This window comes from Triticum urartu, chromosome 6A, assembly GCF_056163025.1.
Source record: "Triticum urartu cultivar PI428250 chromosome 6A, HENAU_Tu73, whole genome shotgun sequence".
NCBI classification, from domain to species: Eukaryota; Viridiplantae; Streptophyta; class Magnoliopsida; order Poales; family Poaceae; genus Triticum; species Triticum urartu.
This window is the reverse complement of record NC_141878.1, coordinates 449,167,678-449,182,158: the sequence shown is the minus strand read 5'-3', so window position 1 is coordinate 449,182,158 and position 14,481 is coordinate 449,167,678. Positions and strand designations below refer to the sequence as shown.

The 14,481-nt window shown below is 42.7% G+C and overlaps 1 protein-coding gene across 1 annotated transcript; it reads right to left on the bottom strand.

Annotated features, from left to right (window-relative positions):
- Positions 1–3,679: 3,679 nt before the first annotated feature.
- LOC147965644 (uncharacterized) lies at positions 3,680–9,588 on the bottom strand. The gene is made up of 2 exons (XM_087530547.1): positions 9,026–9,588; positions 3,680–3,814 (listed from the first exon to the last, which is right to left on the bottom strand). The coding sequence occupies exons 1-2, from the start codon at positions 9,536–9,538 to the stop codon at positions 3,680–3,682; spliced, it is 648 nt and encodes a 215-aa protein (XP_087386673.1). The 5' UTR covers positions 9,539–9,588.
- Between the last annotated feature and the right edge of the window lie 4,893 nt (positions 9,589–14,481).

Here is a 14,481-nt window from a genome sequence, read left to right as displayed (position 1 = left end):
GTGTCGGTTCCCCTTCTGTCACTCGGATCAAGCACCGTAAGATCGAACCCACTACAAAGCACCTCTTCCCATTGCAAGATAAATAGATCAAGTTGGACAAACAAAACCAAAATATCAGAGAAGAAATACGAGGCTATAAGCAATCATCCATATAAGAGATCAAAGAAACTCAAATAACTTTCATGGATATAAAAAGATAGATCTGATCCCAACAAACACACCGCAAAAAGAGTTACATTATATGGATCTCCAAGAGACCATTGTATTGAGAATCAAACGAGAGAGAGGAAGCCATCTAGCTACTAATTACAGACCCGAAGGTCTACAAAGAACTACTCATGCATCATCGGAGAGGCACCAATGGAAGTGGTGAACCCCTCCATGATGGTGTCTAGATTGGATCTGGTGGTTCTGGACTCCGCGGCAGTTGGAATTGATTTTCGTCGACTCCCCCAGGGTTTCTGGAATATTGGGGTATTTATAGAGCAAAGAGGCAATCCGGGGGCACCCAAGGTGGGCACAAACCACCAGGGCGTGCCTGGGCTCCTGGCGCGCCCTCGTGGGTTGTGCTCCCCTCAGAGCACCCCGAGGTGCTGCTTTGGCCCATTGGGTGTCTTTTGGTCCATAAAAAATCTCCGTAAAGTTTCGTTGCACCTGGACTCCGTTTGGTATTGATTTCCTGTGATGTAAAAAACAACAACCGACACTTGGCACTATGTCAAAAGGTTAGTATGAAATATTGATATAAAATGATTATAAAACATCCAAGATTGATAATATAACAGCATGGAACAATCTAAAATTATAGATACATTGGAGACGTAACACACCTTTATGCAAAACTAGTTGCATGTCTGTCGGTGGAACCGGTCTCATGTGCGTGGACATGTAAGGTTGGTCCAGGCCGCTTCATCCCACAATACCGCCGAATCAAAATAATACGTTGGTGGTAAGCAGTATGACTATCACCGCCCGCAACTCTTTGTTTTCTACTCGTGCATATCATCTACGCATATACCTAGCTCATGATGCCACTGTTGGGAAACATTGCATGGAAAACAAAAATTTCAACGCACACGCAATGATCTATCCATAGAGACATATAGCAACGAGGGGGAGAGTGTGTCTACGTACCCTCGTAGACCGTAAGCGGAAGCGTTTTAACAACATGGTTGATGTAGTCATACTCTTCGCGATCCGATCACAATCCAACTGATCTAGTGCCGAACGGACCTCACCTCTGAGTTTAGCACACGTGCGGCTCGATGATGTCTCCTCCTTCTTGATCCAGCAAGCGAGAGAGGAGAAGTAGATGGGATCACAACTAACACGACGATGTTGTGGTTATGGTGGTGGTGGAGTACCGACAGCGCTTCGCTAAGCGTCGCCGGGATGAGGCAGTGGAACTATGGAGTAACGGGAGAGAGACGGACGCCAAGGGCTTGGTGTGTCCTCTTGGGGCGCCCCTTCCCCTCTATATATAGGTGGAGGGGCATGTGAAACAGCCCCTCCAAGCCCTAGGGCACAACTAAGGGGGAGAGGACTTGGACTCCAAGTCCAATCCTATTCCTACTAGGACTCCATCCTTTTTTGCCTTCCCTAGCCACATGGGCTTTTGAGGACTTGGTGCGCCTAGCCCAATAAGGCCAGGGCACCTCCCCGCAGCCTATGCTAGCCCTTGGGTCATGGTGGACCAACTTGTGGACTTCCAGACCCCTCCGGAAACCTTCAGAACCTTCTAGAAGCTTCCCAGTACAATACCGAAAAAACTACACCTTTTTCTGGAACCCAAATATGACTTCCCATATATAAATATTTACCTCTCAACCATTTCGATACTCCTCGTGATGTCCGGGATCTCATCTGGGACTCCGAACAACATTTGGTTACCACTCATGAAATATCCCAATACTACTCTAGCGTCAACGAATTTTAAGCGTGCGACCCTGCGGGTTCGGGAAGTCATGACCGAGACACCTCTCTGGTCAATAACCAATAGTGGGACCTGGATGCCCATATTAATTCCTACATATTCCACAAAGATCTTTTGTTGGTTGAACCTTTATGACAACATACGCAATTCCCTTTGTTTGTCGGTATGTTACTTGCCCGAGATTCGATTGTCGGTATCTCTGTACCTAGTTCAATCTCGTTACTAGAAAGTCTCTTTACTCGTTTAGTAATACATCATCTTGCAACTAACTCCTTAGTCACTTTGCTTGCAAGCTTCTTGTGATGTGTATTAGCGAGAGGGCCCAGAGATACCTCTCCGATACATAGAGTGACAAATCCCAATCTCGATTCGTGCCAACTCAATAGACACCTTCGGAGATACGTGTAGAGCATCTTTATGATCACCCAGTTACATTGTGAAGTTTGATAGCACACAAGGTATTCCTCCGGTATCCAGGAGTTGCATGATCTCATGGTAGAAGGAACATGTATTTGACATTAAGAAAGCAGTAGCAATAAACTAAACGATCGTATGCTAAGCTAACAGATGGGTCTTGTTCATTACATCATTCTCCTAATGATGTGACCCCGTTATCAAATGACAACACATGTCCATGGTTAGGAAACCTTAACCATCTTTGATCAATGAGCTAGTCTAGTAGAGGCTCACTAGGGACACGGTATTTGTTTATGTATTCACACATGTATTTAAGTTTCCGATCAATACAATTCTAGCATGAATAATAAATCTTTATCATGAATAAGGAAATATAAAATAACAACTTTATTATTGCCTCTAGGGCATATTTCCTTCACCATTAACATGGATGTACGATAGCATCACCTATCAGAACCACGAGAAAAATTAATGTATCTTCATTACGTTTGATTATCTCCAAACCCCTCATTTACGTTCATGTGCAAAGTCTTTATTTTCTGCCACTACTATCTTAGACTTGTATGTGTAGGGTGCTACTAGACTTGATAGAATTTCTAAAATTTGTCAAGAATTGCTAAAGTATTTATTTTTCAAGTAGTCTAATCATCCCCTTTAGTCCTACTTGAGATCTTACAACGGGGATGTGCTACAACCGGCAGCCGACGAGCTACAAGTGGCATGGGGCAGTCACTACTACGGGAATGCATAGCAGTGGCGGGCGCAAAAAGCCGTGTAGTGGCAGGAAAGGCTCTCAGGGCCGCCCGCCACTAACCTCCTGCCACTGCTAAAATGGCATCAGTGGTGGGCGAGCACCCACCACTGCTAGTGACCATGCAGTGGCGGGCAAACCAATTTTTCCCGCCATTGAATGCTTAGGCATGCAAACTGAGAAATTTGCAGCGATGGCAAGAATTGTGTTACCATGGTTGTGTTTAGCATAAAACCCATGTAACAAATTGCAATATGATGCAACCTTGGATATTAGAAGCAAATTGAGCATGCCACTGAAAGATTAGGGATGCAGGTTCACTAGTTAATTAGTACTCTTCATGACAAGCACTGACACTTAAAATTTGTTCCACCTAACAAACCAACATAAATGTATCACATGCATCTTAACTAACTAACAGAGAGTTCCTAGGATTTTTTACTTGGACCTTATTTCTAAATAAGGTCTACAAGAACCATCATCTGTAAGTTATTGTTGTTGCTATTCCTTACCGTTATTAGCACCGATGTGTCAATCTTAGTCGTCTCTTTATCTTCAAGAATTCCCACCGGCCGATCTCACAGAATCGATATGTGGCTGTTTGTGTCTGTCTTGTACTTAACGTTGGTGATAGGCCCTGCTGCTCCAAGGAGTACTCCAACTTTTCCAATGACAGGAATGTCCTGGTCGGAAATCATCTTCATAGGTAATTTCTAAGATCCTCGTGATTAAAAGCAAACAGATAACGCAATGTTAGACATCTCGCCACATATTGAACAAAAAAAATAATACAAAACATACCATGACGTGTTTGATGATGTTGGTCTTAATTAAATGATGCACAAATGGCTTCCCCAAGTATTGCACACTTGATGGTAGGATAGCGATGAGATTGGCCCTCTCATCTTCAGTAAGTTTCTTCATTCATTGAGAGAAAATTGCATAATTGTATGGACCATCATCATCATCATCATCATCATCTTGCTTATCCTCATCATCCTGGCTATCGTCATCAACTTGGCTATGTATCATCATCATCCTTGCTGTCATCATCATCTGATCTATCATCATCCTAGCCATCATCATCATCTGTCGGGGAAAGCAGTATTTCAAAAAATTCCTATGATCACGCAAGATCTATTTAGGTGATGCATAGCAACGAGAGGGGAGAGTGTGTCCACGTACCCTTGTAGACCAAAAGCGGAAGCGTTTAGTAATGCGGTTGATGTAGTCGAACATCTTTGTGATCCAACCGATCCTAGCACCGAACATTCGGCACCTCCGTGTTCAGCACACGTTCAACTCAATGACGTCCCTAGAGCTCTTGATCCAGTTGAGGACGAGGGAGAGTTTCGTTAGCACGATGGCGTGGCGATGGTGATGATGAAGTTACAGGCGCAGGTCTTCACCTAAGCACTACGATGATATGATCGAGGTGGTAAACTGTGGAGGGGGGCACCGCACACGACTAAGATAATTGATATTGTGTGTTCTAGGGTGCCCTCTGCCTCCGTATATAAAGGAGGAGAGGGGAGGCCGGCCGGCCCTTGTAGGGTGCGCCAGAGAGAGGAGTCCTACTAGGACTCCAAGTCCTAGTAGGATTCCACTTGGTGGAAGGGGGAAGAAGGAAGGGAGAGGGAGAGGGGAAGGAAAGGGGGGCACCGCCCCTTCCCCTAGTCCAATTCGGACTGCCAAGGGGGGGCACGGCTAGCCCCTTGTGGTCCTTCTCTCTCTCCACTAAGGCCCATGAAGGCCCATTAGTTCCCCCGCGGGATTCCGATAACCCTCCGGCACTCCAATAGTTACCCGGTACCTATCGGAACTCGTCCGGTGTCCGAATAACATCGTCCAATATATCAATATTTATGTCTCGACCATTTCGAGAATCCTCGTCATGTCCATGATCTTATCCGGGACTCCGAACAATCTTCAGTCATCAAAATCACATAACTCATAATACAAATCGTCATCGAACATTAAGCGTGCGGACCCTACGGGTTCGAGAACTATGTAGACATGACCGAGACACATCTCCGGTCAATAACCAATAGAGGAACCTGGATGCTCATATTGGCTCCTACATATTCTACGAAGATCTTTATCGGTCAAACCGCATAGCAACATACGTTGTTCCCTTTGTCATCAATATACTTGCCCGAGATTCGATCGTCGGTATCCACATACCTAGTTTAATATCGTTACCGGCAAGTATCTTTACTCGTTCTGTAATGTATCATCTCGTAACTAACTCATTAGTCACATTGCTTGCAAGGCTTATAGTGATGAGCATTACCGAGAGGGCCCAGAGATACCTCTCCGATACACAGAGTGACAAATCCTAATCTAGATCTATGCCAACTCAATAAACACCATCGGAGACACCTGTAGAGCATCTTTATAATCACCCAGTTACGTTGTGACGTTTGATAGCACACAATGTGTTCCTCCGGTATTCAGGAGTTGCATAATCTCATAGTTAGAGGAACATGTCTAAGTCATGAATAAAGCATTCGCAAAAAAACTAAACGATCATTATGCTAAGCTAACGGATGGGTCTTGTCCATCACATCATCCTCTAATGATGTGACCCCGTTCATCAAATGAGAACGCATGTCTATGGTCAGGAAACTTAACCATCTTTGATTAACGAGCTAGTCTAGTAGAGGCATACTAGGGACACTCTGTTTGTCTATGTATTCACACATGTACTAAGTTTCCGGATAATACAATTCTAGCATGAATAATAAACATTTATCATGATTTAGGGAAATATAAATAACAACCTTATTATTGCCTGTAGGGCATATTTCCTTCAGTCTCCCGCTTGCACTAGAGTCAATAATCTAGATTACATTGTAATGATTCTAACACCCATGGAGTCTTGGTGTTGATCATGTTTTGCTCATGAGAGAGGCTTAGTCAACGGATCTGCAACATTCAGATCCGTATGTATCTTGCAAATCTCTATGTCTCCCTCCTTGACTTGATCGCGGATGGAATTGAAGCGTCTCTTGATGTGTTTGGTTCTCTTGTGAAATTTGGATTCCTTTGCTAAGTCAATTGCTCCAGTATAGTCACAAAAGATTTTCATTGGATCCGATGCACTAGGTATTACAGCTAGATGAGATATGAACTCCTTCATCCAGACTCCTTCATTTGCTGCTTTCGAAGCAGCTATGTACTCCGCTTCACACGTAGATCCTGCCACGACGCTCTGCTTGGCACTACACCAACTGATAGCTCCACCATTCAATATAAATACATATCCGATTTGTGACTTAGAGTCATTCGGGTCAGTGTCAAAGCTTGCATCAACGTAACCATTTACGACGAGCTCTTTGTCACCTCCATAAACGAGAAACATATCCTTAGTCCTTTTCAGGTATTTCAGGATGTTCTTGACCGTTGTCAAGTGATCTACTCCTGGATTACTTTGGTACCTCCCTGCTAAACTTATATCAAGGTACACATCAGGTCTGGTACACAGTATTGCATACATGATAGAGCCTATGGCTGAGGCATATGGAATGACTTTCGTTTTCTCTCTATCTTCTGCAGTGGTCGGGCATTGAGTCTGACTCAACTTCACACCTTGTAACATAGGCAAGAACCCTTTCTTTGACAGATCCATTTTGAACTTCTTCAAAACTTTATGAAGGTATGTGCTTTGTGAAAGTCCAATTAAGCGTCTTGATCTATCTCTATAGATCTTGATGCCCAATATATAAGTAGCTTCACCGAGGTCTTTCATTGAAAAATTCTTATTCAAGTATCCTTTTATGCTATCCAGAAATTATGTGTTATTTCCAATCAACAATATGGCATCCACATATAATATTAGAAATGCTACAGAGCTGCCACTCACTTTCTTGTAAATACAGGCTTCTCCAAAAGTCTGTATAAAACCATATGCTTTGATCACACTATCAAAGCGTATATTCCTACTCTGAGAGGCTTGCACCAGTTCATAAATGGATCGCTGGAGCTTGCACACTTTGTCAGCACCTTTAGGATCGACAAAACCTTCTGGTTGCATCATATACAACTCTTCTTTAAGAAATCCATTAAGGAATGCAGTTTTGACATCCATTTGCCAAATTTCATAATCATAAAATGCGGCAATTGCTAACATGATTCAGACAGACTTAAGCATCACTACGGGTGAGAAGGTCTTATCCTTGAACTTGTCGAAAACCTTTCGCAACAAGTCGAGCTTTGTAGACAATAACATTACCGTCAGCGTCAGTCTTCTTCTTGAATATCCATTTATTGTCTATGGCTTGCCGATCATCGGGCAAGTCAACCAAATTCCACACTTTGTTCTCATGCATGGATCCCATCTCAGATTTCATGGCCTGAAGCCATTTCACGGAATCTGGGCTCATCATCGCTTCCTCCAGTTCGTAGGTTCATCATGGTCAAGTAACATGACCTACAGAACAGGATTACCGTACCACTCTAGTGCGGATCGTACTCTGGTTGACCTACAAGGTTCAGTAGTAACTTGATCAGAAGTTTCATGATCATCATTATTAACTTCCTCACTGATTGGTGTAGGAATCACTGGAACTGATTTATGTGATGAACTATTTTCCAATAAGGGAGAAGGTACAATTACCTCATCAAGTTCTACTTACCTCCCACTCACTTCTTTCGAGAGAAACTCATTCTCTAGAAAGGATCCATTCTTAGTAATGAATATCTCGCCTTCAGATCTGTGATAGAAGGTGTACCCAACAGTCTCCTTTGGGTATCCTATGAAGACACATTTCTCCAATTTAGGTTCGAGCTTATCAGGTTGAATCTTTTTCACATAAGCATCACAGCCCCAAACTTTAAGAAACGACAGCTTAGGTTTCTTGCCAAACCACAGCTCATATGGTGTCGTCTCAACGGATTTAGATGGTGCCCTATTTAACGTGAATGCAGCCGTCTCTAAAGCATAACCCCGAAATGATAGCGGTAAATCAGTAAGAGACATCATAGATCGCACCATATCTAATAAAGTGCGGTTACGACGTTCGGACACACCATTACGCTGTGGTGTTCCAGGTGGTGTGAGTTGCGAAACTATTCCACATTGTTTCAAATGAAGACCAAATTCATAACTCAAATATTCACCTCCACAATCATAGAAACTTTATTTTCTTGTTATGATGATTTCTACTTCACTCTGAAATTCTTTGAACTTTTCAAATGTTTCAGACTTATGTTTCATCAAGTAGATATACCCATATCTGCTCAAATCATCTGTGAAGGTCAGAAAATAACGATACCCCCCCCCCCCCGCGAGCCTCAACACTCATCGGACTGCATATATCAGTATGTATAATTTCAAATAAGTCAGTTGCTCGCTCCATTGTTTCGGAGAACGCAGTCTTAGTCATCTTGCCCATGAGGCATGGTTCGCAAGCATCAAGTGATTCATAATCAAGTGATTCCAAAAGCCCATCAACATGGAGTTTCTTCATGCGCTTTACACCAATATGACCTGCATAGCAGTGCCACAAATAAGTTGCACTATCATTATTAACCTTGCATCTTTTGGCTTCAATATTATGAATATGTGTGTCACTACAATTGAGATTCAACAAAAATAGACCACTCATCAAGGGTGCATGACCATAAAAGATATTACTCATATAAATAGAACAACCATTATTCTCTGATTTAAATGAATAATCGTCTCGCATCAAACAAGATCCAGATATAATGTTCATGCTCAACGCTGGCACCAAATAACAATTATTTAGGTCTAAAACTAATCCCGACGGTAGATATAGAGGTAGCGTGTCGACGACGATCACATCGACTTTGGAGCCATTTCCCATGCGCATCGTAACCTCGTCCTTAGCCAATCTTCATTTAATCCGTAGCCCCTATTTCGAGTTGCAAATATGAGCAACAGAACCGGTATCAAATACCCAGGCGCTACTACGAGCATTAGTAAGGTACACATCAATAACATATATATCAAATATACCTTTCACTTTGCCATCCTTCTTATCCGCAAAATACATGGGGCAGTTCCGCTTCCAGTGACCAGTCCCTTTGCAGTAGAAGCACTCAGTCTCAGGCTTAGGTCCAGATTTAGGCTTCTTCACTTGAGCAGCAACTTGCTTGCCGTTCTTCTTGAAGTTCCCCTTCTTCCCTTTTCCCTTTTTCTTGAAACTAGTGGTCTTGTTAACCATCAACACTTGATGCTCCTTCTTGATTTCTACCTCCGCAGCCTTTAGCATCGCGAAGAGCTCAGGAATTGTCTTATCCATCCCTTGCATATTATAGTTCATCATGAAGCTTTTGTAGCTTGATGGCAGTGATTGAAGAACTCTCTCAATGACACTATCATTAGGAAGATTAACTCCCAGTTGAGTTAAGTGGTTGTGGTGCCCAGACATTCTGAGCGTATGTTCCCTGACAGAACTATTCTCCTCCATCTTGCAGCTATAGAACTTATTGGAGACTTCATATCTCTCAATTCGGGCATTTGCTTGAAATATTAACTTCAACTCCTGGAACATCTCATATGCTCCATGACGTTAAAAACGTCTTTAAAGTCCTGATTCTAAGAAGTAAAGCATGGCACACTGAACTATCGAGTAGTCATTAGCTTTGCTTTGCCAGACATTCACAATGTCCGGCGTTGCTCCTGCAGTGGGTCTTGCACCAGCGGTGCTTCTAGGACGTAATTCTTTTGTGCAGCAATGAGGATAATCCTCAAGTTACGGACCCAGTCCATGTAGTTTCTACCATCATCTTTCAACTTAGCTTTCTCTTGGAACACATTAAAATTCAAGGGAACGGTAGCACGTGCCGTTGATCTACAACAACATAGACATGCAAATACTCTAAGGTACTAAGTTCATGATAAATTAAAGTTCTATTAATCATATTACTTAAGAACTCCCACTTAGATAGACATCCCTCTAGCATCTAAATGATCATGTAATCCATATGAACTAAACCATGTCCAATCATGACGTGAGATGGAGTAGTTTTCAATGGTGAACATCACTATGTTGATCATATCTACTATATGATTCACGTTCGACCTTTCGGTCTCAGTGTTCTGAGGCCATACCTGCATATGCTAGGCTCCTCAAGTTTAACCAGAGTATTCTATACGTGCAAAACTGGCTTGCACCTGCTGTATGTGAACGTAGAGCTTATCACACCCAATCATCATGTGGTGTCTCGGCACGACGAACTGTAGCAACGTGCATTCTCAGGGAGAACACTTATACCTTGAAATTTAGTGAGGGATCATCTTATAATGTTACCGCCGTACTAAGAAAAATAAGATGCATAAAGGATAAACATAACATGCAATCAAAATATGTGACATGATATGGCCATCATCATCTTGTGCCTTTGATCTCCATCTCCAAAGCACCGCCATGATCTCCATCATCACTGGCTTGATACTTTGATCTCCATTGTAGCATCGTTGTCGTCTCGCCAACTATTGCTTCTACGACTATCGCTACTGCTTAGTGATAAAGTAAAGCAATTACATGGCGATTGCATTTCATACAATAAAGCGACAACCATAAGGCTCCTGCGAGTTGCCGATAACTTTTACAAAACATGATCATCTCATAGAACAATTTATATCTCATCACGTCTTGACAATATCACATCACAACATGCCCTGCAAAACCAAGTTAGATGTCCTCTACTTTGTTGTTGCAAGTTTTACGTGGCTGCTACGGGCTTCTAGAAAGAACCGTTCTTACCTACGCATCAAAACCACTATGATTTTTCGTCAAGTGTGTTGTTTTAACCTTCAACAAGGACCGGCCATAGTCAAACTTGATTCAACTAAAGTTGGAGAAATAGACACCCGCCAGCCACCTGTGTGCGAAGCACGTCGGTAGAACCAGTCTCGTGAACGCGGTCATGTAATGTCGGTCCGGGCCGCTTCATCCAACAATACCACCGAATCAAAGTAAGACGTTGGTGGTAAGTAGTATGACTATTATCGCCCACAACTCTTTGTGTTCTACTCGTGCATATAACATCTACGCATATAACACTGTTGGGGAACACAGTATTTCAAAAAAATTCCTACGATCACGCAAGCTCTATCTAGGTGATGCATAGCAACAAGAGGGGAGAGTGTGTCCATGTACCCTCGTAGACCGAAAGCGGAAGCATTTAGTAACGCAGTTGATGTAGTCGAACGTCTTCATGATCCAACTGATCCTATCACCGAATCTACGGACCTCCGTGTTCAGCACACGTTCAGCTTGATGACGTACCTGGAGCTCTTGATCCAGTTGAGGACGAGGGAAAGTTCCGTCAGCATGACGGCGTGGCGACGGTGATGATGAAGTTACCGGCGCAGGGCTTCGCCTAAGCACTACGATGATATGATCGAGGTGGTAAACTGTGGAGGGGCACCGCACACGGCTAAGACAATTGATCTTGTGTGTTCTAGGGTGCCCCCTGCCTCCGTATATAATCGAGGAGAGGCGAGGACTGGTCGGCCCCTTTAGGGCGCGCCGGAGAGAGGAGTCCTACTAGGACTCCAAGTCCTAGTAGGATTCCACTTGGTGGAAGGGGAAGAAGGAAGGGACAGGGAGACGGGAAGAAAGGGGGGCGCCGCCCCCTTCCCCTAGTCCAATTCAGAATGCCAAGGGGGGGCAGCCCCTTGTGGCCCTTCTCTCTCTCCACTAAGGCCCATGAAGGCCCATTAGTTCCCCCGGGGTGTTCCGATAACCCTCCGGCATTCCGATAGTTACTGGTACCTCTCGAAACTCACCCGGTGTCCGAATAACATCGTCCAATATATCAATCTTTATGTCTCGACCATGTCGAGAATCCTCGTCATGTCCGTGATCTTATCCGGGACTCCGAACAAACTTATGTCATCAAAATCACATAACTCATAATACAAATCATCATCACACGTTAAGCGTGCGGACCCTACGGGTTTGAGAACTATGTAGACATGACCGAGACACATCTCTGGTCAATAACCAATAGAGGAACCTGGATGCTCATATTGGCTCCTACATATTCTATGAAGATATTTATCGGTCAAACCGCATAACAACATACGTTGTTCCCTTTGTCATCAGTATGTTACTTGCCTGAGATTCGATCGTCGGTATCCACATACCTAGTTCAATCTCGTTACCGGCAAGTCTCTTTACTCATTTCGTAATGTATCATCCCATAAATAACTCATTAATCACATTGCTTGCAAGGCTTATAGTGATGAGCATTACCGAGAGGGCCTAGAGATACCTCTCTGATACACGGAGTGAAAAATCCTAATCTCGATCTATGCCAACTCAACAAACACCGTCGGAGACACCTGTAGAGCATCTTTATAATCACCCAGTTACATTGTGACGTTTGATAGCACACAAGGTGTTCCTCCGGTATTCGGGAGTTGCATAATATCATAGTCAGAGGAACATGTATAAGTCATGAAGAAAGCATTAGCAATAAAACTAAACGATCATTATGCTAAGCTAAAGGATGGGTCTTGTCCATCGCATCATTCTCTAATGATGTGATCCCGTTCATCAAATGACAACACATGTCTATGGTCAGGAAAATTCACCATCTTTGATTAATGAGCTAGTCTAGTAGAGGCACACTAGGGACATACTGTTTGTCTATGTATTCACACATGTACTAAGTTTCTGGTTAATACAATTCTAGCATGAATAATAAACATTTATCATGATATAAGGAAATATAAAAAACAACTTTATTATTGCCTCGAGGGCATATTTCCTTCATCATCATCATCATCATGGTCATCCTCATCATCTTCGTCAAGCTCATCATGATCTTGGTTAGAGAAATACTTAGTCCTTAACCCATTGACCGCTCCACGCAAGTAAAATCTTATGTATTCTCCCTCGCCGAGCTTATTTTTTGAAACATAGCTCTTCCATCCATCACCGCATATGGTGGTTCTATCATTTTGCTTATGAACATCACCTTTGAATCTGCACCCTTTATCATCCTTAAAGTGGAAACTGCCACCGATTATATTGTTGGAGTCAGCCCTTATGTTGCATGGGATACACTATGCAACAATTAAGAAAATACAGTTAATAATTAATGGTAAAAATCAGCATATGATTAGAATTAAATGCTAAAGTTAAACACTGTTACCATAGAGTTTTGAATCCCCCCCTTCAACAAGATGCTGAATTGTACTACATTTATCAAACTATCCATACAAGGATTTTTGCAGATATGGCAAGCCTTGTGCAAAATGATCCCTAGTGATGAATCATTATGAAGAACTTATCAATTATAAATAGCTAACATGAGTGATAAGTCATGAAAGTAATCAAATCCCTATAAATAACAGTCATATTGTACTACATTTATCGAACAACATTGCAACTCCCTGTTTAAATGCAAAAATACAACTCATATTGAGAGTCGGGAAATAAATTCAGCATGACCTTTCCGTAAAAACTAAACAACTTCAGTGCTAGAAATTTGGCGAGACGGAAGTTAATCGATGTTTCGCCAAAATGTTGGCACTTATTGTTCAGCCCCTGGAAATAGGACATGTACGGCGGACGGGTAACATTGCCACTCTGTATTGGAATGCAAACAATAAATCAAACAAAATTGACACTCTCTATTTAACTACAAAAATGCCACTCATATTGAGAGTCGGGAAAGAAATTCGGCATTACCTTTGCGTAAAAATTGAACATATTGTGCCGCCGCCGATTTGAACGTACACTAATCATACACGCAAATGTGTACGATCAAGATCAAGGACTCACGGGAAGATATCATAACACAACTCTAGACACAAATAAAATAATACAAGCTTTATATTACAAGCCAGGGGCCTCGAGGGCTCGAATACATCAGCTCAAAAACACAAGAGTCAGCGGAAGCAACAATATCTGAGTATAGACATAAGTTAAACAAGTTTGCCTTAAGAAGGCTAGCATAAAAGTAGAAACGATCGAAAAGCAAGGCCTCCTGCCTGGGACCTCCTAACAACTCCTCGAAGTCGAACTCTATGTAGAAATCATCCTCGGGATCCTCTGGCTCCTGGACTCCATCATATGATCGCACTAACCAGGAAAGGGGGAAAAGAAGTAGCAAAGCAACCTTGAGTACTCATCCAAAGTACTCGCAAGCAAGGATCTACACTACATATGCATCGGTATCAATGAAAAGGTAGTATCTGTGGACTGAACTACAGAAAGCCAGAATAAGAGGGGATAGCTAGTCCTATCAAAGACTACGCTTCTGGCGGTCTCCATCTTGAAGCATGTAGAAGAGAGTAGATGGTAAGTTCACCAAGTAACAACGTATAACATAATCCTACCCGGCGATCCTCTCCTCGTCGCCATGTGAGATAGCGATCACCGGGTTGTATCCG